Source organism: Amphibalanus amphitrite, unplaced genomic scaffold (genome assembly GCF_019059575.1).
Source record: "Amphibalanus amphitrite isolate SeventyFive unplaced genomic scaffold, NRLGWU_Aamphi_draft 000374F_arrow, whole genome shotgun sequence".
NCBI lineage: Eukaryota > Metazoa > Arthropoda > Thecostraca > Balanomorpha > Balanidae > Amphibalanus > Amphibalanus amphitrite.
Window position 1 is genome coordinate 275,009 of NW_024881868.1, and position 27,426 is coordinate 302,434.

General features: G+C 50.8%; 1 protein-coding gene across 4 annotated transcripts in view; it reads right to left on the reverse strand.

Annotated features, from left to right (window-relative positions):
• LOC122389838 (mucin-5AC-like) overlaps nucleotides 1-27,426 on the reverse strand; it is a 58,514-nt gene that overhangs the window by 14,050 nt on the left and 17,038 nt on the right. For all 4 annotated transcript variants that reach the window (XM_043382265.1, XM_043382264.1, XM_043382266.1 and 1 more), the window contains exons 3-6: nucleotides 10,411-10,582; nucleotides 9,928-10,137; nucleotides 9,166-9,376; nucleotides 1,747-1,841 (exon numbers count right to left, since the gene is read on the reverse strand). In XM_043382265.1, the coding sequence (XP_043238200.1) occupies nucleotides 1,747-1,841; nucleotides 9,166-9,376; nucleotides 9,928-10,137; nucleotides 10,411-10,582 (688 nt within the window). The remainder of the gene's footprint in view (nucleotides 1-1,746; nucleotides 1,842-9,165; nucleotides 9,377-9,927; nucleotides 10,138-10,410; nucleotides 10,583-27,426) is intronic.

The window sequence follows — 27,426 nt, forward strand, 5'->3', positions numbered from 1 at the left end:
GCTTTTGAGTCACAATTTGGTCTTTCTTCAATGCTAGGCTACATTTGATGAATGGGTGATGGTCAATAACCATCGGTTATATCATCCACTCAGCAAAGGTACCCACATCTAACTTTGTGCGTCGTTTCCAAGCTTTTTACCCATCACTTCGGTACATTTCTGTTTCACTGCGCTACCGCGGCTATTCAATTACAGGCTTGTATGTAGGCACCGACAGTGGCGGTCGCCGCCGCTGTGGTCTATTGATTCCGCTTTGTATGATCGAGTGTCAATTGTTTTAATGAGCTAGTGACAGGGAGAAGGGTAATGGGAATGTACCTGTAGCGGAAGAGTATGTTATAACCTAACTACAAACAATTGACCAACCTTGGACAGTTTAGGACATAAAAGTGCATGGGTGCATGGGGGACCAGCGACACGCATGCATCACAGCATCAGCAAATCTGCATTGGCAGCCTTTCACTTGAAGTTAGTGACGGTTTAGCGCCTCCCGCAATGTGCGGCCGTCGGGTCCAGCATTGGGCTAGCGCCCGTGGCTAAAGAGGCCAATGTCAACCGTCAGGGAAGGGCTGAATGTCCGAGGCCGCTCATAACCATTTTAAAGCTAGGGTTCGTCAAACTATCCACTTTTCCGTTTCTCTGTCTGTTTGTCTACTTGCCGGCATTGTCCGGCTGTCCGCGTCTTCTCGCGACTGCCTGTCAGCCTATACACGTCTCTGTATGTTTGTGAGTCTGCCGCTCATAACCAGACTAGCGCGTGCGAGACTCTTGGGTCCGTCGCGTCGCAAGGTCGCTCGTAAAAACCGAGGCCGTCGTACACCGGATGCGCGACACCCGTGGACGTGAGCCGTCATCGTCCGGGGGGGTTGGGGAGGGGGGGGGGGCTCGGAGCGGGGACAGGTAAGACGTGCCTGCGCGACCATCAGAGCACAGGAGGGATGGGGTGGGACCGGGAGAGCCCATTGCTAGAGATTCGACTCGGTTCATTGCGATGGTACCCGAGGATGAGTCGAAAATTAACGAGACGATTCTGCTACCGATGGCGAAAGAATCGTGAATATTCGAGTCGGTATGTTTGATAGTTTGTGCATGGTCTCCTATTTATCAGCGGCTGAATGATCTTTGGAGCGTTCTGTAACGAATCGGCTTTTCGCAATGGCGCCCTGATTAGCGGCTGCATGCAGGGTCATCTTCAATGAATGCATTAGCGTTTGATTCAAAACGCAGCCAGCAAGTCTATTTTAGTGTTAGTTGCAGCTTGTTATGACTTGAGTGTTAAGGTCATGAAGGCAATTTTTACATGACGCTGATGAATATCAATCAGCTTCTCACCAATATTTAGCAATTGGTAACATATCTCAATGGTTGTGGGCTAACTCACTTTACTATGTTAGTGTTTAGATTGCAAGCTCTAATGTGTCAGTCTCTCCAAGTCTATAATCAGGCGACCACTTGAGCCTCACCACCAATAGCCATTGAGACGTTTTGATACGATCAAAAAGCAGTGCTCTCAGTCGACCTTTCACTGAGTCAACCACTTAACGACACGTTGTTGATTAGCAGGCCCGATAAGATGCTCCACTGATCGGAAAATCAAGAGTGTATCACAAATTACGCCCAGCCGGATGACACTCGAGCGGTCAACCCCAGTACCCCATGGTAACACCAGTGGATGGCCTGACATACTGGCTAAATGTGTGAACCACCACGGCACGGCTAGCATTGTCTACAGACGTTGATACTCACTGCACGCTCTGGACGGCCGGCTCCTCTTGGAAGCGTCCGCGGCCGCTGCTCGAGCTCGGACTGAGCAGCTTGTGCTGGCGACGAGTCACAATTTTCTGCCGGTCAGATAGTGCAGGTCAGGTCAGGTCAGGTCAGGTCAGGTGTGGGTGACCGAGAGAGCTATAGACGGAAAGAGCGGTAGCGGTTTTCTATAAAAAGTTATCGTCCAGCTAAAACAATATAGCGCAAAGCTCAAGTAATAATCGAGCTGCATGACGTGATATTTCTGATCGTTGCGATGCCTATTTTTGACTGACAATGACTGACAATGACAGACAGCTATTCTCTAAGCTGTGTGCGTATCGGTGTTCATCAAAAGACATCATCAAAAGGTGCCGGATATATGCGAACCAAACTGGGAACATGTCAGTGACTGATGTGACGCCCTGGCGAACGTGACTTACCTATATAGGGGAGACCCGGGAGGTATGGGCCCCCTGGGCCCAATCTTATAAAGGTTGTGCTACCAAATGGCGTACTATCATTCCACCCCACTCTATTTACGGCACCCTATTCACGCAATCTTATAAAGAGAATAGTATGGTAATTCTATTCACGCCATTTTGCCCACAGTACAAATCAACGCCAGCAGGAAACACGCAACGTGATTGGTCAATGCCTTGTCGCCGTCGCTATTGGAAATTATGCGTACTGTTTGCGAACAGCAAAAGTTATGTGTTTTAATTTTTATGGGGCATTTATTTCTTTTAGAGACACACATATGTGTAATGAATAAGTTATTTATGAAAAACGTGATAGCAAACTATGGAAAACACAAACATGCTTGAAGAATTCTCCTGAAAAGTGGATTGCCGACCAAATAAATTTCAGCGAGGGCATTCTCGCGCTCAGAAATTCGAGTGAATGAAGTGTTTCTTCCACTTATCATTTGTATCTATTTGCTGTTAAGGCATTGTAATAAATTTGTTATAAAATTATTTAAATAGTCATTTAATTATAGCTTGGCTACTGCTTCAGTAATTTAAGTAATGCCGTTGACAATGAAGCTCCTACAATTTGAGCATCAGGATACGTACATTAATTCTGGATCAATTCAAGATATAGGTTATTTTCCTTCTTGTCATAAGCTCTTGACATTTTCCTTCTTGAAGATAAACTACTAAAATTCGAAGACTACGTACATGAACTGAATTAGGTCAAGTTGCAGCTTATTTTCCTTCTTATTCAAGCATAGGTACCTGTTACCTAACCTAAAGCTAAAAAGCAATTCCTCAAAAGATTGAAGAACTCAGTCTACATATCAAAGCATATCAAGAAAAATACTCGGCTCAGAAGTCAGATCGAGATGCAGGAAGAGAAACAACACATTGATCCGTAACTGTGCCAGACAGAAAGTGAGGAGATACGAATAGTGAGTAGGAATTAGCATTTTTTTGACAAACTAAGGTATATCATCATTAATTTAAATATCTAATCAGGAGCCATGAAGTGCCCGTTATTTGTGTCATACGTGAGACGTGAGAATAGGCTAAAGACCCATACCGATTCTATAATGCAGTGGCTGCCGAAAATCTATGATGGTTACTGGTGCTAAAATCCTCTTAAAAATCCCCTTTTAATTTGAAAAATAAATCCATATAACGATGAACACTCGTTTTTATGTGTTTTAGTGTGTATTTAGTTCCTGAAAATACATATTTTGAAATTGATCGTTGTCTGTACCTATAATAAGCATCATTATAATAAACCATGAGTTAATATGTGAAGGGTGTTTTAATCTTAAAAATATCATAATGTAAAATATTGCATACTTTTATCATAAAAACATTGAATTTATCTTAAATGAATTAAACTGTCTGAGAAGCTCGTCAAAGTACGCCACAAATTCTGGCGTGAAATGGACGCCGCTGAAACCGCAAACAGCTGATGATTGTCGGTGTTTTGAGATGTGCACAGCTGCTCACGGTTAGCATGCTAGGGCATCCTCAAAACCGGCGGCTACCAATGCTGTAGGGAGCGTGCCGTGTTTTCGATTTTACAGAGTTTTATAAGATTGCGTACTATATATCCAGCCTTAGAGTGCTGCCATATCCATTTCACGGCGTTTATAAGATTGGGCCCTGGAGGTATGGGCCATCGCAGTTTTGAAGAAGTGTTGCGTATTTTTACACATATTTGACCGCGTGAACTGGTAGCAGCCATTCCGTTATACAACCCACGTGATTTCCAAAATTTTCCTCAGTCTTCTTTGGCAATGAGCGGTGATAGAGCGTTTTTGCCATCTTCGAGTAAAATACGGTACATACAGAAAATTCGTGATAAATTTGAACCAGGCTCACTTTATGAGGTCACACAATCGGTAATATAAGTTTAAAGGTAGTGTGCCACCTTTGAAAGATTTCCCATTTTATTTTTCCTAGGATAAGAAGCTTCTGTTTTTACCTAATATCGCAAAAAAAATCAAAAATGGGCGTGGAATAGTGCCTTTTTCGCCTAAAAGTTTTTCGGTTTTTAGATATGTATAACAACTGTAGTGGGCTCACCTGCAAACAGGCGTCGGGCAACAATCGCGAATGCGGCGCACTTGTGACAATAAGCAAAGGTCATTATAGTGTTACGACCATACGACGTACGGGAATGAGTTATCAGCTGTCTAATCGTAGACAACACAATGTCGAGCCTTAAACTGTAAGCCCGTATTGGTATTGTTTCTTTTATTTGGCTGTCGAACATTATTTATGGTTTGAAATATGATTTTATGTAAAATAATTGATATGAAAAAGCCGTCTTATAAGTTATGACCCCATTTCACCACACGCAAGTGGCAGAAATGACAATGATCAGCTGACGCATTTTTCTTGGCCGAAGTCAGAGCGCGCGGCCCGACGCACCACGCGTATTTGGAAATTTCGACCTCGACGAGCATCAAAAGCCACCTAACAGGCGTGTTCGAAACCGCAGGAGATGATGATGAACGGGTTTATCGAAACTTGATTGGATGAGCATATCGGTAATAGCGATTTCAGTGTGTGCATTTATTGTTCATAGTGGTGTGAAATGTGGTTGGGGTACGACCGACAACCCGTCCGGGCGAATTTCGCACTGGGGTACTCAAAATTTGAAGAATTTAAGACGTTTCCATGAGTTTTGAAGGTATGGATAAGTTCTAAAAATCCGGTTCTCCTTATCTGGGCCATTAACTCCATACGGTCCAAGAAAGCTGGCACACTACCTTTAACGCATGCAAATTAAGACTGGATAGACAATTTGAAGCTTTCTTGCAAGTTTATGAGCTGAGATGCTACGCACATTCTGGCGTCTAAACCGGGAGGTTCGGGCCACCCTCCCCCATTGATCCTAAATCAATAAAATGATGCTTTCATTGAATGTCCTCTTCAATAGCTTTTATTTTTGTCGCGCAAGGTCAAAAATTTAACTACACTGAAAACTTTTTTACCATTTCCTGAAGGGTAAACCCGCCATAGCATGGTAGCTTGACACACAGACGTTTTTTACCACCTTCCAGATGGTAAATTTTACTCTTTCATGAAGAGTAAACTCGCCAGGGAGGGGTAACATGACACACAGACGTTTTTTACCATCTTCTGAATGGTAAACTCTTTTGATTTACTCTTGTCTAGAGTGTAACATTTTTTGGGTTACACTCTTTGAAAGGGTAAATCTTTAACGGAACCCTTTTTTAGGGAGTAACGCATCATCTACTCTGTGCTTTACCCTCCTACAGAGAGTATGTTCTTATGGCCTACCCTTTGTCACATGGTAATGTTTACTCTTTCCTTTAGTGTAAACCCCCCAGAGGATGGTAACAGACCCACAGACGCTTCCTTCAGAAGCTTCACGAAGCTTCTGTTAACCGGAGCTCACCAACTAAAAAAAAATGTTTCAAGAGCAACAATGTAGGTAGGTATATTTGGCTTCCATACAAACAATACGAGGGGCACACCAACCATGAACATTGTGAGACTCTTCACTTATTCATACAAATTTATACAAAGCGTTCGCCGTTCAGCAATGCACAAGCGGTAAATAAACACCACGATACAACTTGAATGCAATTTGAATATATGAATACAAGACATTCAGCGCCCTCATATTGGATTAGGCAGAGCGCACAATATTTGAAGTGAGCGACGGCGTTCCTGGGTGGTCGCCCGTCTGCGTGAGATAATGAGACTGGATCACTACAGTGCAAGGTTTTTCAAAGTCACCAACAAAATGCATAAACTTGTAGCATCACAACAAAATTAATGTACGTACTCACAACACTATGCCACGTGGCCGTGCACGGGGTCCTGTTAACCAGGTCAAATTAGCACCACTCAACGGCACGCAATGCTCTAGCACATCGGTACTTACAATAAAATGTCCACAGAGGCTCTATAGGCGATGAACAACACACAAGCACAATCACCAAAGGCCACGCCGCGCGGCACCGACACTGCTCACATCCGCTCTCGGAGACCAACGGCCGAAAACTGACAGATGCGCGCGGCCTTCAAACCGCAAACTTCGATCTCGTTTCTGATTGGCTGATTGTTTCCATTTCAAATATCATCTTCACGAGGGTAAACAAGATCCACGCATGAAACGACTATCTGTACCCGAGTCACGATACCCAGGAGGAAATAGTTTTCGTGATGTTCTGGATCGCGAGAGTAATATTGATATTTACATGGTAATAATACTCTTCGCTGGCGAATAAGTTCATATTAACCACGTACCGTTACTATGCACATAATGGTAGCAGCGAGTTACCCTTTCAATATACTATTATCTTGCGGGTTTGATGAAAATGAACTCTCCAGGAGGTAGTAAAAAAGTTTTGAGTGTACAAATTTCATTCCAACAGAAAAATATCATTTACCTTATTTCATGGAGCATGATTGAGTTTACCAAAAAACATATGTGCCCGCATGACCCCCATTAAGAAAGCTGTTGGCCGCTTATGCGGGTCCTGGGCTCTAAGAGAGATCACGGTAGATACCAGCTACGAGTATTGTTCTCATTATCGAGAAAAGAATATGAAAAATGGCACCGGCCCATACCTCCCGGGCCATGGCCGATACCTCCCGGTGTATTTTGATGGATCGAAAAAGCGCATGATTTATTGAAAGTTATCTCGAGACAAAATAGTTGATCCCAGATGCCTAATATCAGGCACACTTTGCAGGCGAAAGGCAATTTCACGTATACAGAGTGAAAAACCGGGTCTAGCCACTTCCCATTGGAAGAAAATTGCCTTTTCACAAAACCGGCCCATACCTCCCGGGTCTCCCCTACCTGTCGTATACATATCTGCGTTTTGTAGCGCGCAAGAACAGAATTCAAGGTGCAAGAGCAAAGTCCTTGTTCCTTTTTTTGGGCTTTCAAATGTGCCAGCAAGGAAAGACGGAGACGTTTGAACTTGACAGAGCGCCGACTCCCAGTGGTGGATAGCTCTGCAGCGGGACATGACCTCCAAAGTCAGCGGTGCAGCCTAAGGTGTGCTCGGTCACACTTTTTGCTGCTGGCTATGTCATGCCAGCTGGAGAGGAAAAACCAAACAATGGCGAGAATGTGTTTGTGTACCGAGCTCTAACAATGTTCGCCATTGTGCAATGTAATTCCAAAGATTGCCATTGAACTTAATCTACAACATGGATTATATCGAACACATATTTTGCAGACGTCTAACGGAAAGGGAGCAGTGAACAAGGATACGAACACAGCGGACGATGCTGGTCACCCAGCAGTGGCAACAGCATTGCGCCAACAGGTTGGACGACAGCCACACCGACCAGCACACTGCACGACGCGACAGGCAGCCGGCATCAACCTGTGCATCTTGCTCGGCGACTGCGGTGGAGAAACATATCGTTGGCGACCAGGGGATGTTACGGGACAGCCAGCCACCCTGATCGTCGATCAGCGGATGGGGAACTTGCTCCGCGACCAGCGGATATGGGATATTGTCTGACGACCAGCGGAAAATGGACATTGCTCGGCGACCGGCGCCCACACAGGTGACTAATTGGTGCAGCTGGCAGGTCGCCAGCCGGTGGCCCTGGTCCAGTTGTCACGGCCGCCACCCCTGCACCGATTGTCCGCCTGTCTGCACCGTCGGGTTGGGCCCGACAAGGCCAGGCCCGATATGTGTAAGTTTATACGCGCCTGGCGTGGAACGACGTAAGCGGATACGACGCATGGGTTATTGTCTGTCGCGGCCTCTCATGATGGTTGGCATAGCATCAACTAAATAGGTCATCCGGACATTGGTAAGGCGACTCGCAATCTGCATCTCAAACCCGAGCCTTGAATTTGCACGGCACCAAACTGCGACTTGAAATTATCACGATCGGAAGCTTCATTCAATGTTCCTTATCCTAGTATCCCCATTTCACTTGAAATATAACAAGGGTACCAGCCAGCAGGGTCATCCAAATCCCCATGCTTCCACTACATTCTATATGCCCTGAATCTGTCAGATATCACATTTGCATCTGTACGATATAGCCTTAGCGTCCGCGAAGTGGCGAGGCCAGGAACCAAAGTATAACCCGAGGTCACCGGCGCACCAAGGTCCCTCGTGCCGCTATTGACCAGCCAGCAAACGCCCAAACGGAGCGGCTGCTGCCGACAATGCCGGCTGCATTTGGGAAGGTTTGGTGGGCGTTTGAAGAGACGATAGAAGTGCTGAGAATCATCCGCTGAGAAGCGCCGTCGTCGCGGCCTTGGCGCCTCCCACGAATCTCTCCGCCTGAATGGCCGTCTTCCCCGCGACGGGATATTTGTTGAACGTGAAAAGCGGATTTATTCTGAGTTTTTATTTCTTAGAAATGCTTCCGTTTGGCTCTAATGCTTCCGCCAGTTGAACACAAATAGTTCTGAAGGTCCCTTACACGGTAGTTTCGTAGTGAAGCATTGGTCAGTTGTTTGCTTGGTCATTTCCCACGTCACGCTTCCGGGAAATTCAGGTGGATGGACGCATGGCTGGCCAAGTGTAAGTGGGCACTACTGGCTCCCGAACGTGATGCAAGATTGATACATTGCATCGAGGTGCTTCCGCTTTCTCACAGGAAACCACTGGCAGCCAAACAGATGCGGAGACCGGAGAGGTATTGTCTTTTGTTCAGCCTCGGTGGTATGTCTTCAATTTATTTTTAAGATCTGTTTCAACGTCACGCAAACATTTCTTCAGCAGGAAAACATTGCACGACTGTGAAACTGAGTGCCTATATGTAGTATTTCGTGCTTTACCGTTGACCTCACTGCGTACTTTTCCGTCTTGGAAGCAATCTAACCGCTAATGGTGATTTGCTGGTCCCCAAATCTACCGCACCATCCACTCTGTAAGACCCTTCTACTTCCCCTGTGCCATACCAGCAGCCCCCACCCTGCGTTCCGTGTCGCCGGACTCACGTTGTTGTCGCCCTCGAAGCCGAGGTCGCGGTCGGCCGGGCTCTGGTCCAGGTTATCCAGCAGTCTCAGCCGGTCGGCGATGGACGGACCGGTGCTGGAGCTGGAGCTGCTGGAGCTGGAGCTGGAGCTGAGCCTGGGCCGCACCGGACCTCGCCGGGTCGAGGCTGAGGCGCGTGTCGTCTCTGCCAGACTGTTGGGCACCGGCCGTCGCCTGCGGCCAGGTCAGGGGTCACGGTCAGAGGGTCAGGGGTCAGCAGTTGTGCGGTCCGTAGTGGTGGTCCGCTGAGCTCTCGAATCACAGGGTGCGAGTTCGCGAGACGGCTGGAATGACGATCATTTGTGTAGGGTGGAGATTAGGACCAGTCTCGGTGAAAAGGAGATGTGTAACAGTGTCATCTCTGCTGAAAGAGCACGGCACTCTGCAAATTGTGAATAACTGATAGCTATTGCTTGAAAGAAGGAAGTTTCCTTACTTGGGCTTAGCATGTATGCCAATGACAATATACGCAATGCGTTATGCATCTATTTCTCCTGAAAACAATCAATATGCCTTTTTATTCGTTGAGGGGTTTTCGGTAAAACAAGACCTAAAAAGATAATTCTTTAAAGGCTGAGGAACCCGACAATTCATTTTGAAAATTCATTCTTCGAAATGTGTTTGTGACGTTCCACAAATAACTAGAATTAACCCTCCAAACTTCAGCCGCATTAAAACACAACACCGTCACCAGCTGCACACTTGTGGACAGAAGCGAGCCATACCTGCTGGGCTGGCGGCGGCGGGAGGCGGCGGAGCGGCCACGCGCCACCGGTACAGTCGCCTCTGTCGGTGCCGTCAAGGGCTCGGTGGTGCGCCGCGCGCTTGTGCGCGGATCCGTGATCTTCACGGTGGTGAAGCGCGGTCGTGGCGTGTTCGTTGTCGGATCGCAGGTCTGCACGTTTCTCGGCCAGTCACAGGTCAGCAGCTCGTCACTGAGGAAAGAGTGATGTCATCGGTAGGGAAGGGTGACGTCATCAGAAGGGGCAGTGTGTTGCCATCAAGAATCGCAAAGATGCTTCGGTGTTAGACATACTTCTTGCAGAACTGCTAGAATTCCATGCAATAATCTATTTAGACAGTAATGAACTGCCTAAATAGTTTACGGTCCCAATTCCATATTTGCTAATATTCAGTTTTGACATACTCAACTCTTTACACAGCGACTTATCAGCGAGCTAAGGGCGCAAGCTTTTATCGGAACTGACCTGTAGACGAGTCCCGGAGTGCAGACTTCCTCCAGGGCACCTCCGAACACGCAGACATAATACTTGGAGCAGTCGGTGGGATGGGCGTAGTAGCCAAAGTCCTCGGGACAGTCAAAGTCCTCGGAGGCCTTTCTGCCTCCGGGGAAGGCGCGGAACTGAGCAGTGGTCGAGCCTGAGGAGCAGAGATGCGGAGGTCAGTGGGGACTTTGATGCACAGGGGTGTGAGCTAGAGCAAAACAGCGCTTATAAGAAAAGCTAGATGCCACTGGCGGTCAATGCAGGTAGGCATGCCAGACGTTATCTGTTGTTTCACACAGGGGTGGATTTTTATATTAAGTTGGGGTTGCACGTGCAACCCCAACTTTGAATTGTGCAACCCCAACATCGGTTTGTGCAACCCCAACTTTACAACTGAAATGAATCGACGGGCGACTCGAATGGTGCTGCTCTCATAACCCTGAGCCATCCCAAAACTCTATGCCACCCGTTGACTTGGCACCATCTTTCAAAAGAGCCCTACCCATCATGTAGGCAATAGTCACCCCTCAACTATCTAGTGTAGTTGCCGCCTCCTCAGACCTCAAATGTAGGTGCCGCCCCCTCGAATGTAGGCGCCGTCTCTCAAATGTAAGTGCCGCCCCCTCGAATGTAGGTGCCGCCCCCTCGAATGTAGGCGCCGCCCATTAAATGTAGGCGCAATCCCCTCGAATGTAGGCGCCACCCCCTCGAATGTTGGTGCCGCCCCTCAAATGTACCTAAATGCCGCCCCTCGAATGTAGGTGCCGCCCCCTCGAATGTAAGTGCCGCCCCCTCAAATGTTAGTGCCGCCCCCTCGAATGTAGATGCCGGCCCTCCTCGAATGTAGACCTGCCGTCCCCTCAAATGTTAGTGCCGCCCCCTCGAATGTAGGTGCCGGCCCTCCTCGAATGCAGGTGCCGCCCCCTCAAATGTTAGTGCTGCCCCCTCGAATGTAGATGCCGCCCCTCAAATGTTAGTGCCGGCCCTCCTCGAATGTAGGTGCCGCCCCCTCAAATGTTAGTGCCGCCCCCTCGAATGTAGATACCAGCCCTCCTCGAATGTAGGTGCCGCCCCCCTCAAATGTTAGTGCCGCCCCTCGAATGTAGGTGCCGGCCCTCCTCGAATGCAGGTGCCGCCCCCTCAAATGTTAGTGCCGCCCCCTCGAATGTAGGTGCCGGCCCTCCTCGAATGCAGGTGCCGCCCCCTCGAATGAAGGTGCCGCGCCGCCCCCTCAAATGTTGGCCCCGGCCACTTATGCATAGGTGTCATCAGTCATCCCATAAAATGTAGGTGCCGTCCCTTCGAATGTAGATGGCACCCTCTAGGGTGTAGTTGCCGCCCCCTAAGGCCTAGTTGTAGTGCAGCCCCTCAAATGTAGGTGCCACACCCAGACCCCTAAATGTAGGTGCCACCCCTTGAAATGAAGGTGCCTTTCCCTCACATGTAGATAGATGCCGGCGGCCGCCCCCCCCCCCCCACGCGTGGGTGCCGCCCCTCAAGTTAGGTTAGGGTGCTGCCCATAAAATGTAGGTGCCGCCCCCTCTAAGTGTAGGCGCTGCCGCCTCAAGAGCGAATGCCATCGCCGCCCCCTCTATTGTAGGTACTACCCTCCTCTCAAGAGCTTGAGCTGTCACAAGGCCGTTTAGAGCTGTCGGACATGCAAAATGACCAGTAAAAAAAATCGTGGATTTCGATTCCTGGTGCGCCGCTCACCGCTCAGTGGTGGGTGGGGGTGGTGCCCAGTGGAGGTCGCAGGGGGGCATCAGGGCCATGGCCCCCCAAAGACAAATCAGGGGCCATCATATAATTTGCCCCCTTAAACAACCGATGGGCCCCGATGGGCGTAGGGGCCCTGGCTCTTACCCGATTGTCACGATGCTCAAGAAACCAACGCCAGGTATTATGTAACAGCCCCCATACCGGTCTTTGAGTATCCTGACTTCTGAGGGCGCTTCAGTGGCCTTCAAGGGCCCACCTTGACCGATGAGGGCCCACATCGACCTCTCAGGGCCCTCCACTGGCCCCTGAGGGCCCTAAAGCGGCATCAGGAGACCCCCAACCGGCCTTTGAGGGCCCCACACTGATCTCTTGATGGCCTCATTTCTGTCTCTGGGGTTCAGGACTGACCTTTGGGTGCCGGTCACTTAGAGCCCGCATCGACCTCTGAGGGCCTCAAACTGGCCTTTGAGGGCCCTGTACTGGTCAAGAGGGCTCTCAAACTGGTCTCTGGGGGTCCACGCCTCTAATGGTCTCATTTCTTTTTCTGGGGGCCCAAGACTGGCCTTTGGGTGTCCCCGAGGGCCCGTACTGACTTCTGAAGGCCCGATGCCGGTCTCGAAGGGTTCACATCGGCCTCTGAGGGCCCTATGCTGACCTCTGGGGTCCAACACCGACCCATGCTGGTCTTTTAGGGCCCCACACTGACCTCTGAGGGCTCCACGCTGGCCTGTAAGATACCACACCGGCATGTGAGGGCCCACGTCGGCCTCTGATGGTTCCAAACTGCCCTTTGAAGGCTCTGTACTGGTCGCTAAGGGCCTCACACTGCCGGTACGGACCCAATCTGGTCTTTTGAGGGTCCAAACTGGTCTCTGACGGCCCAAACTGCATGCTCCTAGGGCCCAACACCGTGGCTTCGGATGGCCCAATTTCTGTCTCTGGCGGACAAAGGCTAACCCTTGGGCACTTCTGAGGGCCCGTACTGGCTTCTGAAGGCCCGATGCCGGTCTCTTAGGACCAACATTGGCCTCTGAGGGCCCATCCTGGTTTTTGAGGACGCTCTGTTCGGTCTTTTAGGGCCCCATACTGACCTCTGAGGGTTCCACGTTGGCCTGTAGAAATCACACTGGCCTCTGAGGACCCACGTCGGCCTCTGATGATTCCAAACTGACCTTTGAAGGCCCTGTACTGGTCTCAGAGCCCAGAGGGCCCTAAACTGGCTTCTAAGGGTCCCAAACTGGCCTCTGAGGGCCCCAAACCGGCCTGTAAATGTCTCACACCGGCTGCTGATAACCCCATTTCTGTCACTGACACCCAAGGCTGGCCCTTGTCCCCTGGGTGCCTCTGAGGGCCCTATGCCGGCCTCTGAGGACCCATGACGGTCTTTAGGGGCCCTGTGGTAGTGTGCTCCTCGATTGTCTCCCTGGAGCCGCCTCTGCGATGACTTGCCCGCCGGCGCATGGACCGACGGCTGGGGTCAGCTGGCGCGGTTGGAATGTGGACCAGTCTTGTTCGAGACACAATGCAAGCGGGAGCCCTACTGTCGCTTATAACAGGCCCCACACTGGACTCTGAGGGCCCCAAACTGGCCTCAATGGGCCCCAGTCGGTCTATAGGGTCTCTACACCTACACTGATGGCCCTATTATGGTCTCTGGGGTGCCAGGTTAGTCTGGTCCCTGAGGGCCCACATCGGGCCTGGGGGCCCCATACAGGCCTTTGAGGGCCAATACTGGCCTTTGAGGGCCCTACACCGACCTCTGAGGGCCCCGAATCGGGCTCCTCTGAGGGACCCACACTAGCCTCTGATGAACCCACTCCGGTCGCTGGGGGCTCAAGATTGAACTTTGGGTGCCTCGCATTGGGCTCTGAGGGCCCACATTGACCTCCGAGAGCTCCACACTGGCCTGTAAGGGATCACATTGGGCTGGCCTCTGATGACCAACTGGTTTTAGAGGGCCAGTACTGGCCAGTGGCCACTCAGGGTCCCAAATCGGCTTTTGAGGGCCATAACCGGCATCTGATGGACCGAACCGGACCCTGGTGGCCCAAAACAGGCCTCAGAGGGCCCCGCACCAGGCTCTGAGAGTCCCATCTTTAGTCTCTGGGGTTCAAGGAAGAACTTTTGGCGTTTCATACCGTCCTCCAATGTTCCCTGTCAGTCTCTGGTTGGTCCCCATGTCGGAATTTCGGAATTTGAGGGCCGTTATCTCGTCGCAGCGGGCCGGCATTAAGGTCTATTACCATATCGGGGTCACATCGGTTTCTGAGGGCCCATGTCTGCTGCCAAGGGTCCCTGGTCTCTGATAGTTCCATTTAGGTCTTTGAGAGCCCAGGCCTGCCCATCATAGGCGCCTCATGCTATCTTCTTATTCTCTGCCGATCTCGGAGGGCCCTTGTCGATCTGTTTGGCCCGTGCAGGTTTTTAAGGGCCGCTGCTTGTCTCTGAGAGCCCCATGTCGTTAGTTGTGTCTATTTTGGGTCGCATTGGCACCACACATGTCTCTTAGGGCCCATACCAGTCAAGGGGTCCCACATTGACCTCTCAAGGACCAACGCTGGCCTCAAGGGCACACACCACCTCAGAGGTTCCGAACTGGCCTTTGACGACCCCGCACTGGCCTTTGATGACCCCGGGCCCGCACTGGCCTCTGATGGCTCAGGCAGGTCTCGTAAGACCCACGTTGGAGTTCAAAGACCCATACTGCTGTGCGAGGTCTCACCAAGGGGAGGCACTCGCCTTAGCCGTATATGGGCCCGAATGTCTAACGATTTCGGCCATGTTGTGTATACCAAAGTCTTGAAAAGGTGATCACTGCAATCAAACTGCAAGCATGAAGCAGCAGCACTTTTGAGAAGTGTACCTCTCACTAAACTGCGCCTCTGCTACCGTACATGCAATTTATATATCTGGTATACACAACATGGCGGAAATCGATGGACAAAAACAAGCCACCAATGCCCCTTCCAGTATATATTAGAGTTCAGTGGGTCTCACCCGGTTTATCAGGGTCAATCTCAATACTGGCCTTAAATGATCTTACGCCGGGCTTGTATAAGGGTCTCATACTGGTTTCAGAAGTTTTCCGCTACTTACAAAAACTTCAGGGGGAGGGGGGGGGGGCGGATATTCGCCCCCTCCGCGGTACGCGGGTTAAGCTAACACACCGCCCCCCAGCGAGGGTCTACAGGGGCCCCTTTGCCAATTCGCCCCCCCCCCCCCCAACGCCAAGATTACGACCGTACCTGATGGCGCCCACTTCCGGACTATTGCGCCCCTCGGAACCGCTTTGGGCGCCCTTTCAAGGCTGTGCAACCCCAATAAAAAACAAAAAAATCCACCCCTGGTTTCACACGTGCACTGCTCATGGGCAACGGGGCACATTTTCCATATTTTGAATTGCTTATTTTTTGCGTCTTTTGATTTAGAGCGTTGTGGGAATGCAAGTTCACCGTCAAAACAGTAAAACGCTAGCCATCGGCTGACGAAGGCGTTACGTCATTAGCAATTCAGTTTCATAATTCATCACCACCAAGTTCAAATCGTTGCTTGGTCGAAGGCCCAACAGAACAACCGGTTTCCTTCATTAGCATCGATCAATATTAGAATAATCAAGAAACCGGTTTGCATGTTCACAAAAGCATTATCTACAAAACAAGAGCGAAAGGATGATCTAATGATCCAGTTGATAATGTTTTTACTCGGATCATATCTGTCTTCCTCTGCAGCATGCCAGCTAGCCACGCCAGACCGATCGCTTGCTGCCTAACCGTGTAGCCTTGGGATTGATTCACGACTGCAAGACACCTCATCTCGTGTTTTGATCGCGTTTGCATGCGTCAGAGCATATGTTGCTCGCTCGAACAGGACATCAATGCCTTTTCCAAAGTCATGGTTCGCGCCTGCCTGTCGACGTTTACGATGGATGGTCCGTTTGGCCTTCGTGGTCTGTGGTGGGCTGGGCCGCGCTGACTTCGGACGTATGGAGACTCGCTAAGGCTGCTCGCTCGGGTTCATCGTCTGCCCGCTCGGCAGCTGAGAGGAAACGTTGAGGAAAGAACCGTCCCGGAGAGCGTTTACCTCATTCATGCAATCACGTCTACGCAGACACAGGTCTAAAAATAGCCAACAGTACCAGAATAGCAGTGGCAGATCCATATGAGTGCCGGACGCATAGAAGTCATTTGCTCCACGCACCCCCTCCCTCTCAAGGTCCACCCTCCACCCCCACAAACATCCGGGACCAGGGTATATTGAGTGAATCCGGGACCGCCATAGCCACCGGGTGGGCTAATTGCACTCAGGGCCGGGAAGTCGAGGCATTACTTAGACACGCAGCTCGCACAAGCATCGCTCGCCGGCAGGCAACTGGCCTCTACAAAGCGCTGTGAACCGACGCTCCTGTCATTTCGTAAAAATCATTCCCTTTCAGAGCTGGCTGTTCCTCCGCTAAATATGGAAGAGCATCAACAGGGACCCGTTACTCGCTCTTCCGGTGGATGTTTGGCAAGCTGTGTCACAGTGTTCAACAATCCCATTCACGTCATGCAAGTCGCTGTTCATTCGAATCGGAAAGACATGCAGCTTTACGTTGCATGATCGCATTAGAAACCAAAACGCGCAGTGGTAGTTTCGGCTGCCTACAAGTGAAGCCACTTTGCAAAGTCTTCACATATCTGATGTCACGCGCTAACGTTTTCTTCACGTTTCCCGCATAGACAAAAGACCAAAGGTTAGTCAGTCACATTCCAACTACCCTGTCCGGCGTCCGCACCTGAGAGCATTTCAGCTAGACTTGTGGACCACTCACATAGGCAAGTACAGCTATGGTCAGAGCTCACGGTGCAGTTTCTGATTATTACTGCTTATAACAGGTCCAAGCCATCGTGCCAACACTTCAATTGTTGCTTCCTAACTCACACGTGAATACAAGAGGGCTACTCTTGTACAGGAATTAATTACCATCATAGTATGACAATGGCGGCAGAGAAATGTTTTGAGTTGACCTCGGTTTTACTGATTGGTTAGTGTTTTAACCCTATTCCTGGCGGGGGGCCTCAGGAGCCCCCCTGAGGTTTTTTGGTTATTTCTCCCAAGCGCGTTGAGCTAGGAAGCTCAAATTTTCTGACTTTTCCTAAAAGGCTTCTACGCATTATGTCTGAAAATTTTGAGTTGATCTGACCTCAGGTCAGGTCACCAGAGGCGGTTTGGTGACCCTACCTCAGAAAGGTTTGCAATCACGCCAGAGCTAGAGTTTTTGACCGATCGATTTCTTCTCTTCAGGCTTTAGTTAGGGTACCAGTATGTGCAATTTGTATATCTCGGAATTTTGATATCGGTGACCTACATAAGGTCAGGTCAGTTTCGCGACCTCCCCATGATAAGTCAATGGGGGAAAAATCAACTCCCTGTTTTTACCACTAAAACGGGTCGGAATGGCCCCATATACCATACATGACTTCATATACGATCAACCTTCACTACCTTGAGGCCTGTTTTGCTGTTGGGCAGCTGTGAGGTCATGTGACGTCATCAAAGGTCACCAAAGGTTTTTGGCCAATAACTTCGTACAGGAACAAGATACAGACGCGTGGATGGTCTCATTGTGTTCAGCTCGTCAAGACGCATCGAATGATATACATGATGACCTCGAGGTCACGTGACCTGAGGTCAACCTTTGACCTTGACCTTTCGAGTTCAACATATATATATCATTCGATGCGGATTGACGAGAGGATCACGATGATGCCCTTCGTTTGTTCCTATCTTGACTAATTCGAAAGTTATTCGAGAAAAACTCTCCATATCTAGCGCCGCCATTTTGACTTTTTCGACCCCTGTGACGTCATCTTTGACCTGACCTGAAAATGACCTTAGTAAAAATTGTAGATCTTGACCGTGCGTATCCGATGCCGTTTACCGTTTGTCGCTGCGATGTGCATTTTTTTAGATCTGAAGGGGGGGGCCGAATCGGCCCCCCCCCCCCCGCCAGTTTCTTGTCCCGGCGGAGCCCGCCAGGAATAGGGTTAATCCACCAGCCATGAATGTATGTAGAGATGACATGTGTCATGTATGTATTTGAAGCTATCACCATTGGTTGATGTTGTAGTGATTAGATATCTCCTTGTATAGAATGGTCATCCATCAGTCCAACTCCACATGAACATGATTATTATCACTACTCTGGACACAAATATGCCCGCGTCGATACAACTATAGGTATAGGGGCTGACGTTAATGTGGTTAAGACGTCAGCATGTATTTGTAAGAGTTGATCGACTCTAATCGTAAATAGTTCTCTAAATCGTAACGATAATCATTAGTTCAGTTCGCTCAGTAACTACTGCTGTTGGCATAACCATTTGTTCAAGCTAATTTCCATGGATAATAATGCCTTTGTCTATTTTCAAGACAGAAATAGCCTAGCAGGGTGAGTCCAACTGTGGCAAACCTCCTATCATTCCCAAGACTGACCTTGCCCGTACATTTACCTGTCCTAACAGCCCGATATAAGGGCCTCCATTTGGAGGACAATGTCTGGAAGCTGTCCGGCCCCGGGTGTTGTGGGATTCGTTTCGGGCCCTGTCGCCACCTTACAAAATACCGGGTGACGACGCAACTCTCCGGACAGCGGACCGTTCTACTGAACTGGACCATACTGGACAGGACAAACTCCACCCCCATGCGTAAGTGTGCTGTCCGGCGAAGGCCGTCATTGGCAGCCGCTGTCAGTCCGAGAGATCTGGCTCAGGTGGGGGCGGTTTTTCTGTGAGCACCTGGCAGCCTCAGACTGGGGCAGCGCGGCCGTGCGGCGGCCGCCCGGCAGCGCAGCGTTTCGTCACAGCTAAGGACGTCGCCGCGCCGGGTCGATGCAGGCAGTGCCGCAACTGGAGCGACCTCCGCCGACCCCTGACCGCTGTGACCCTGCGGCGGTCGAGCTGACCTCCGCGACCGCCCGGGTCACGGACCCTGGCCCGAGAAACAGTATCGCCTCGGACGCAGCGCCGACGCGCAGGGAGCCCCTGCTGTGCTTAGGATCGTCTCTCAAGCGCACAAGGATCGTCAGGCGGCGTTCGATCAGGCTGAACTACCTCAGGTCGCGGCTGATCAGGTTGAAGAGCCGAGATCTCGGCTCGGTCAGGAGTTTCTGTGTTTGACTGACTGCAGGCTAGCACTCATGGTGACCTGGCGGGTCTCGAGGCGGTCGCTCAGAGGGATCTCCGATCCAGCGTGGCGACCGGAGCGGCGCTGGAACGCCCGGCGCTGGGCTCGGGCGGGCCCTTCACTAATTACCCGTCGCGGGCGCCGTGTTGCGGCACCGACAGCCACAGCCGAGCGGCCCCGGTTTTTGCCACGCGCTGATACCATCGAAAAACGCGGTCAGTTTACGGCGAGAGGCCCACTTAGGAGTGGCATGCGGGTAATGACAGCGAGCTTCGGCGTTCGGCGTGCGTTAGAGCACGCTGCTGAGGCTGGGCGGACAGTAATGAGCGGCGCAGGATCGGGCGTGGGCGGGGGCGGGGTGGCACACACCCCGCTGAATCAGCCGCAGGCGTCCTGAGAACGCTCAACGATCGCCGTCTGCACTGCTGAGACTGAAACCGATGTTACCCGACACCTGAAGTGATTGGGGTGCAGGTCTTCAAACTTGAGCAAGAGGTAGCTGACAGAGCTGACAGAGCTGACAAAGGAGTAATAGAAGAGCAAGTATGGTCTTGTTTGGAGTAGCCCGCATCCATGAGACCACGGCAGCGCATTGCACACTGTGCAAAGCTCAAAATCAATATGTGCAGTTTTCCCACCTGCGTCATTTTTTCCATGCCTCAAGCCACCAACATCAACCGCGGCGATATTTCATGCGCATATCCCAACCTCGGCAGCACATCACACCGGTGACCGTGACGTCACGAGCCGCGTGCCGCGCGTGAGATCGTGACACGCGTCATGCGGCGGCCGTGCCACCGGAAGCCGGGGCCGAGTGTGTCGGCGCCTGCAGGGCGGCGGCGTGCGACCCCGCCAGGAAGGTGGGAACTCTCCGGCGGCGGGCCGCTGGAAAGTGCGCCCACCAGGCACGCTGGGTGTCTCGCGGGGCGCCTCAGAGCGGGCCAGAGGAAACCGGCGCTGACGGGTGTCAGTAGATGGAGGAAACCGCCGGAGACAGCGGCGACAGCAGCGTCCGCGACCGCCGAGCTGGTGACAGAGACGCGCCGCACAGAGCTGTGGCTGAGAGAGCAGGAGAAATTGGTGGAATTGCGCACTACTTTTACGGTAGCTATGCCAATAAAGGTATGATATTTAGTTGCCACTTGCTATGTGTATTGCAACGACATTGTGAAATGTGACTAAAATGCTTCACATTAGTCTTGCAATACGGTGTACGCTAATACATCTTACTTCAAATAATTATTATATATCGTGAGGGGTTACTTTTGATAATCAATAATCGATGGGCATGCAGTGCATAAGGAAATTATGACAATCAATTTAAGTACAAAAAAACTGTCTGAGCATTCTGAGCCACGATTAGTTTACACCAGCAATGTGTAACGCATAACTTCGAGCTGAAGAAACAGCGAGAACAAATCGTTCGCTGGGTCCCGCGTGGCTCGTTAACATTCATGCTCCATTTTTCATGGTGGCCGATGTCTATCTGGCCGGCGTTTATCACGGGACAGGCGCGGACAGGGTCTGTTTCAACACTGATCGCCATCATTCACGCAGTCGGGGCAGACAGGACGGCGACCGGATAGGATGGATGAGGTCGCGCGCAGAGGTGTCATGAGACAGTTCTCCGACTAAAGGTGCTACAACTGGAGGTGTTAGAACTAGAGGTTTTACAGGACGTGACAGCAGCGGTGATTGTCCACACCTTTCTGCGAGAGGTCTCGATAGGAGCCTTCCGGCCTAGGCTGCCAAATTGTGCTACGACCTTCACTTTTGTGGTTTTGAATTTCACTCTTATCACATGAACATCTAATTACCTACATAACGTAGCATGTCCCTTATACCTGCATCACTAAAATCACCCAAGTATTTGTTGCTAAAGTGTCAGGATTCCTTTCTCGTTTCAGCAACCAGCAGGCGACCTATTTTCATTACAAAATGACCAGATAAATAATCAACATGCGGAGCTAGCTCTCAGCGTAAGAGCCAGCTACCAGTCTGAGTTCCGTTCAGCCCCAACAGATAGGCCATTGTCCAAAAACCGACATGATAATTTAATCTCATAATCTGCGTGTTACAAACGTGACGCCGTTTGGGCGTGCGTCTGATGGAGCGGCGGCGGTGGCGCGCGCCGCGATTGCCGCTGCCCATTCGGAACTGTCGCCGTCGGCGGCGCGGCGATGGATGGTCAGTCGGGCGTTACGTCACCGGCCACCGGGAGAGGGGCGTGTTCGGAGGACCAGCCCCCCGCGCCCCGACTCCGTCTGACGGTACTCTGGACCACTCCCACCCCTTCCACATTCTCCAGCACCGGTGTGAGGGGCGGCTGGGTCCCCACCTCACGCTCCACCCAATGTCCCCAACTGTGGGCGCCGAGAGGACTTGTGTCTGAGGAGCACACGTCCTCCGACACTGGCCATTCATCCTCTGGTACTTAGGACTGAATGCTGCCTTTTGGGCCAAGTGGTGGGTGGACCACCAATGGCCTAGAATGACGTTAGAATGGCCGCAAAAGACTTGAGAATGAGATCGAAATGAAGTGAAAACAAACATTTCGCTACGGGAGGCCTCGGGTGATGAATGACTATAGGCATTGTGAATCACACCCCAGCTGGTGGGTGTTTGAACAAATAGACTCTGTGAACTTATCTAGGCCAAACGCTGACGAAAGAATGCCACTGTGTACTCGTATCATTAGGCCAAGGTAGTTTTGCGGTATTGTTCTTCTGATTGTGTCATTTTCCAGCATTTTCTGATTGCCTAGTCATTTGTATAGTACCTAGTTACAACAAAAATATTCGGCAAGTTCTTGCTTGCAGAAAGCTTACGATCGGTTTCTCTAACATGGCAACGTTCGTGATAAAAATACAACAGCAGTTTGTTTCACAAACATATGCAAAGGTCATATCTCCGACTTGCTATTCTGCTTTCCATTCTCACAATTATCAATGGCAAACTTTCTAGAAAAAAACTATTTCATGTCAAAAGCTATCAGATCGACACTGGTGAAACAGGTGGAGAGCGCGTAGCCACACAGGTCAACTCTATCCAGTAAAAGTGAGCGTGGACCTTCCTTCCTGGGACCACCGAAAATAGCCGGTCATCCCGCCAACAATGCATCACTACTAATTACACTGGGCGAGCGCCTTATCAAATAATGATTGCCCAACGCCCGCGCCGTGGCTGCACATTGAAGTCCGCCCATGTCGCGCTTGCGAGGATAGTCTCCGGCTCTTTCAGAGGATCAGAATGGATTTTAATCTAAAAGCCTGTAAGCTTCTCTGAAATGATAGCACTATTACGGTAATGGCAGGGCAATCGCTCCTGTACGAAGGAAAGCTGGGCGTTACAATTAGCGAGTGAGGTAATCACATGGAGTCTCCTCCCCTCTAGGTACTCTTCCAGAATGCAGACGTATGTTCACCTTTTGTGTTGAGAATCATCCGTGTTGAGAGGAATTTTGAGTACTAAAGGGGCCTATCTTATTTCTTACTTTACTCATTTTTTAAAGAAAACGAATCGTTCATTCATTACCGGCTATTACTGTCCAAAAGAACGCGTGGATTACATGATTGTGACAATGTGTGCACCACATGGGTCAGTGCTGGTGGCTGCTTACTGATAGCGTTACACGAATAAAGCCTAGTGCTTACATGCACTATTCTATGGTGTAAAATGTGTGTGCAATTGGATGCACGTTTTCAGTGGACTTAAAAGCCACAATGGAAACAGATTGCTCCGCAACCATAGCATGAGATAAAAATCTCCCATACGGATGGATAATACCAAAAAAGAAGACAGGGGCGCAGCACACACCTGCACCTGACCAATATACGCCCACCACAGCACGGCGCACAACCACAACAGCACGCCGCAGGCATACGTGACAGATAAACCGCTCAAAACGCGCCTCAGACATCCACACGAACTAGGCCGAAAGCCGTACCGACAGCGGCTGCCTTTCACATTGCCGGGCCGCAGCGCTGATAAAGCCTGCCGTAAATCAGTTGCCCGGGGAACGGCCGTGATCTCGGCTCCGACCAGCGCCGCTGACCCGACTGTTAGTCACCCCACTGCACACGCTGTCAGCGCAGGTAAATGTTCTGTACGACCCGGTCAGAGAGCCATTACAGCTGGCCGCGGCTGAGCAGCGCGCTGGGAGTGTCTCAGCTCGACGGCGTCAGCTCTGGCCGGGCTGAGTTACGTGCGACCCAATCAGCGCCTGTGAGTGTGTGTCTGGCCCGGCGGGTGCCACTTTTGTCGCGTCACGGGCCCATTAGCGCCATGATTGGCGACATCTCTAGTCATGAGCGCGCCTCTATCTGATCTCAGAGTGCCCAGAGGCGGCCGGTGACGCTGCGATGTGGCGTTTTTCGACGCTATAGTCAGAGAAGGTACTATAGCTCCGCGGCACATCCACTGCCCCTGTCGCTAGCTGTGGACTTTGACTGCCGGACTGCTACTCCTGCTGTTGGATACCGGGCTCAGGCCGTATGCCTGCCCTCATGAAGCAGACGGGACCAGTGGCCCTTTACCTCCCTCAAGTCGTGTTTGGGCGGAGCTCGCACGCCCACTCCCAGACACGAACAGAGTGTTCTACACATACCAGCAGGGCAGTCGCGACCACAGAGTCCATGTACGCACGGCGTTTACAGCACTTGTGAATCATGAAGACAGTAGTCGCTTCTGTCTGCATTTTTAATGCTTGCAGCATGCAAGTCATTCCGAAATTCATGGGCAATGAAGATAAAAGTGTTGCTGGTCGCTTCTAGTCCAAGCAGCCATTGCCCGCTATTCTTACATATTTTGCTGTGTTGTTTACATGGGCTTCGCTTTTATCTTCCTTAGCTGTCCGTTCGTGTTTGATGTCTCATCTATCGGGGAGGAAGCGGCGTCAGAAGGTCGGCATCTCCACTGGTGTCTGCTCCCGATACCGGCCTTGGGGACGACCGACAGGGGTGCGTCGCACCTTCCGGGGTGGCGCGGCGCATACCAAAGCTGAGGCTGTTTTTATGATAGGGAGAGAGCCAAGCTGCTTCTCGGTACTTAGACCGCGCAACACATATTTGTTTGGGAATTAAAAGGATTAGTGTGGGAATATCCTAGTCGCCGCTTACATGAAGTGTCATTTATGTACCAGTTTAGTTACAGTTATGCTGTTCTCACCAATTAAAGTACAAGGTTGAGACACAAGGACTTCCGCCAAATGATGGCAGGCAATGCATCACTTGGCAGCACAGATTGCGACAGCTAAATAGCTGACATGCGAATTGAGTTACGACATTGGTCGGCACCTGCCCACCACCACTTTATTATATAAGCACACTGCATTAGCTGCTAGCCGTCAGACGGTGAATTACTGTGAAAATGTCGTAGTAGCAAATGTCTGTACTTTTGAAGAAATGTTGAAGCTGTCATCATACAAAAAAGTATTGTCAACGATTTGCTGTACTTTGTCATGTTGCATTTTCATCTACATCAAAATTTGGTCAAACCATACCCTAATTAATACTAAACTGAACGCATCAAACTTCAAACCACTTCAAACTGCTTAATGTTCTAACGACTGAGCACTTTACTCGTGCTTTACTCGGGGCTTGCGCCGATGCAATGACAAAACAATGACGACCCGAAAGTGTGTGCAGTGTGCTTCAACCAAATGAGGAGTTACCAGAATCCAGGGTCAAGTGGTGCTTATATTCCTCGACCCGCCCGTAGCGCCCAACATAAACGATTTGACAGCCGGTAATATGTTTGTTTTGTGTTAGTTGCGCAATGAAATGCGCCGACAGTGCTAAGGTCGCTCGACATTGAAAGCAGCGGCTAATTAGCTGCATTAGGCTCACTAAGCAAGGTAGGAAAAACGAATGGTTCTTTTGTGCGGAGTGTAACCTCGGACCGTATGGTCAGGTCCAAATTGGTTGAATTTCGGTGAGGTATCCAGGTCAAGATCTAAGTCAGATCCTAGCAACCGGCCACTAAACCACTCGCTGAGGCAGCAAGCCTCTCTTGGACTCTTCAACGCCCCTTCAGCTCCCGCACAGTGAGTGTGCGTGTGTGACAGGCGGTCCTCAGCGGCCGCACCTGCTGTCGCGCAGCGCCGGTCCCAGCCGCGGCCGGTCGACGCCTGAGGGAGGGCCATTAGTGACCGCGCCCGTGCACTGCAGTGTCGTGTCAGGAGACTGGCAATCACACACGGACTGGGCTGGCCGGCGGCGGTCTCCTCAATAGGCGGCCTTCATACCGCGGTCGGCCGGAGGGGGTGGGGGGAGGCACGAGCAGCGTGTGGACGAAGCACGGCCGTCGCCACCCGGACCACCGCGGTCGGTGGAGCGCAGCGGGAGAGCCGGCTCAGAGCAGGTGGCTGCTGATCCCATCTGGCCACTGCTGGGCACAAACACAGCTGATATTGGAGCGCACCGCACTAATGAGCAGGGCGGTCGTCTGAACGGCAAGATGAAGTGGAGCTCCAGCCGGTCTTATCTCCAAGCTCGGCTCGTCCCTGCTCCATCTTCCAACAAATGCCGCTAGCTTTCTATGAACAAAACAACCGAAGCAATCGAAACAAAATGCACACGAGATGTGTGAATAGTGCGAGGTACACATAGGCACTGGATGGGATAGTTTTCCAAGAACAAACGTCTTTAAGCCAAGCATGAAGGCTAAAATCTCCACTTCTGCTCTCTGCGCCTCGGGGAGCAGGGCCTCCGACCCTAAAAATGTCATGTCCTTGCATGCAATTGCACATTTGTGGGAGACGTTAATAGAATAACGTCGTCGACCACCCTGCGGAACTGGCTATTGCAGAGAGCCATTGTCTCCCGCCACGAACATATAAGTGGTGCTGCTGCAACTCTCAGGACATGATCTGGCAATTGACATTTACGGCAGTGGCCGCTATTAATTGCGATTGCGAGCTACCCAGGTTTTGAAAAGATGCGGACAATGCCAGGCGCACGTGGGTGAAATTCCACATATCATACTTTTGCCCAACGATCGCATTGAAATTCTCTCATCATCTTCAGGTTCTGCAGAACAATTGTTTAAAACTATCCACCGAATTTCAGAACATCAGAGAACACTCATTCAGACGCACCCATCGCTGCACATCCCATAAAAACGTCACCACAATGGCTAACGCTCCCGCTACGGTTACGTTCTACGGTCGCGTTTTTGGGTCAGCCGGCGCGGCGGCCGATGCAGTTGTGCAGTGCCCCGCCCGCGAGCTGGGTGACGCCACCCCTGTCCTTGGGGACGTGCAGAGCGCCGAACGCGGAGCCGCAGACGTGCCGCCGTTCCGCCAGCGGTGGCGAAACAGGAACAATGCGCGCACTCCGCGAGGCACATGTGTAGAAACGCTCTCTGACCCGAGAGTGCCTTCTGCGGCGCTTCTGCCGGCAGCTTCGATCGAACTTTGGGTGCCACAGAGGTCATTGTTGCCAGTGGCGTGACCGAGCAGCGGTGTCATTCTACGGCCAGGTGTGCGCTGTGTGGAGCAGGATAGAATACAGGGGAGGTATGCAGCGGCCTAGGAGCTCATCTCTTTGTTTTGGGTGCTCCATGTGCACATAGTTTATACGGTAGGTATCCTAGAAATGGTAGAGACGACGTTAATTCCCCAACACTACATATATTCTGCAGATCGTAGTTCCATAGCGGCACTTGTCAGAAGCCGTACGTAAGTGCAATGGTGCCCGCTCGTGCGTGACCAGCCTCCGTATGAGCATGGTGCTGCCAGTCTGAAAAATGCCCGCAGTCACTCGGACTTACAAGGGACAGCTATTGCATCTGAAAATCTCGCCTCGGGCCTGGACGATAACTGATAGCAAAGATATTGAGACAATGTGATGGACACGACAGATTGACACAAATGTCACGCACTAGCAATGCTTTCTAATATATAGAGGGACCCCTGCAGTGCATAGGCTCATGCGTCGCTGAGTGGATTAAATATGCGATAAGTTGCTACGTTTTATATCGAACGAGTCAAATCAATGACTGAATGAGTGTTGATGGCTTTTGTCCTGATTACCAAAGCTAAACCTCAAAGATAAAGCGAAATTTCATCCGTCTGCTAAGTGATCCAGTTTTAACTTCACTGATTTCAAACAGGTC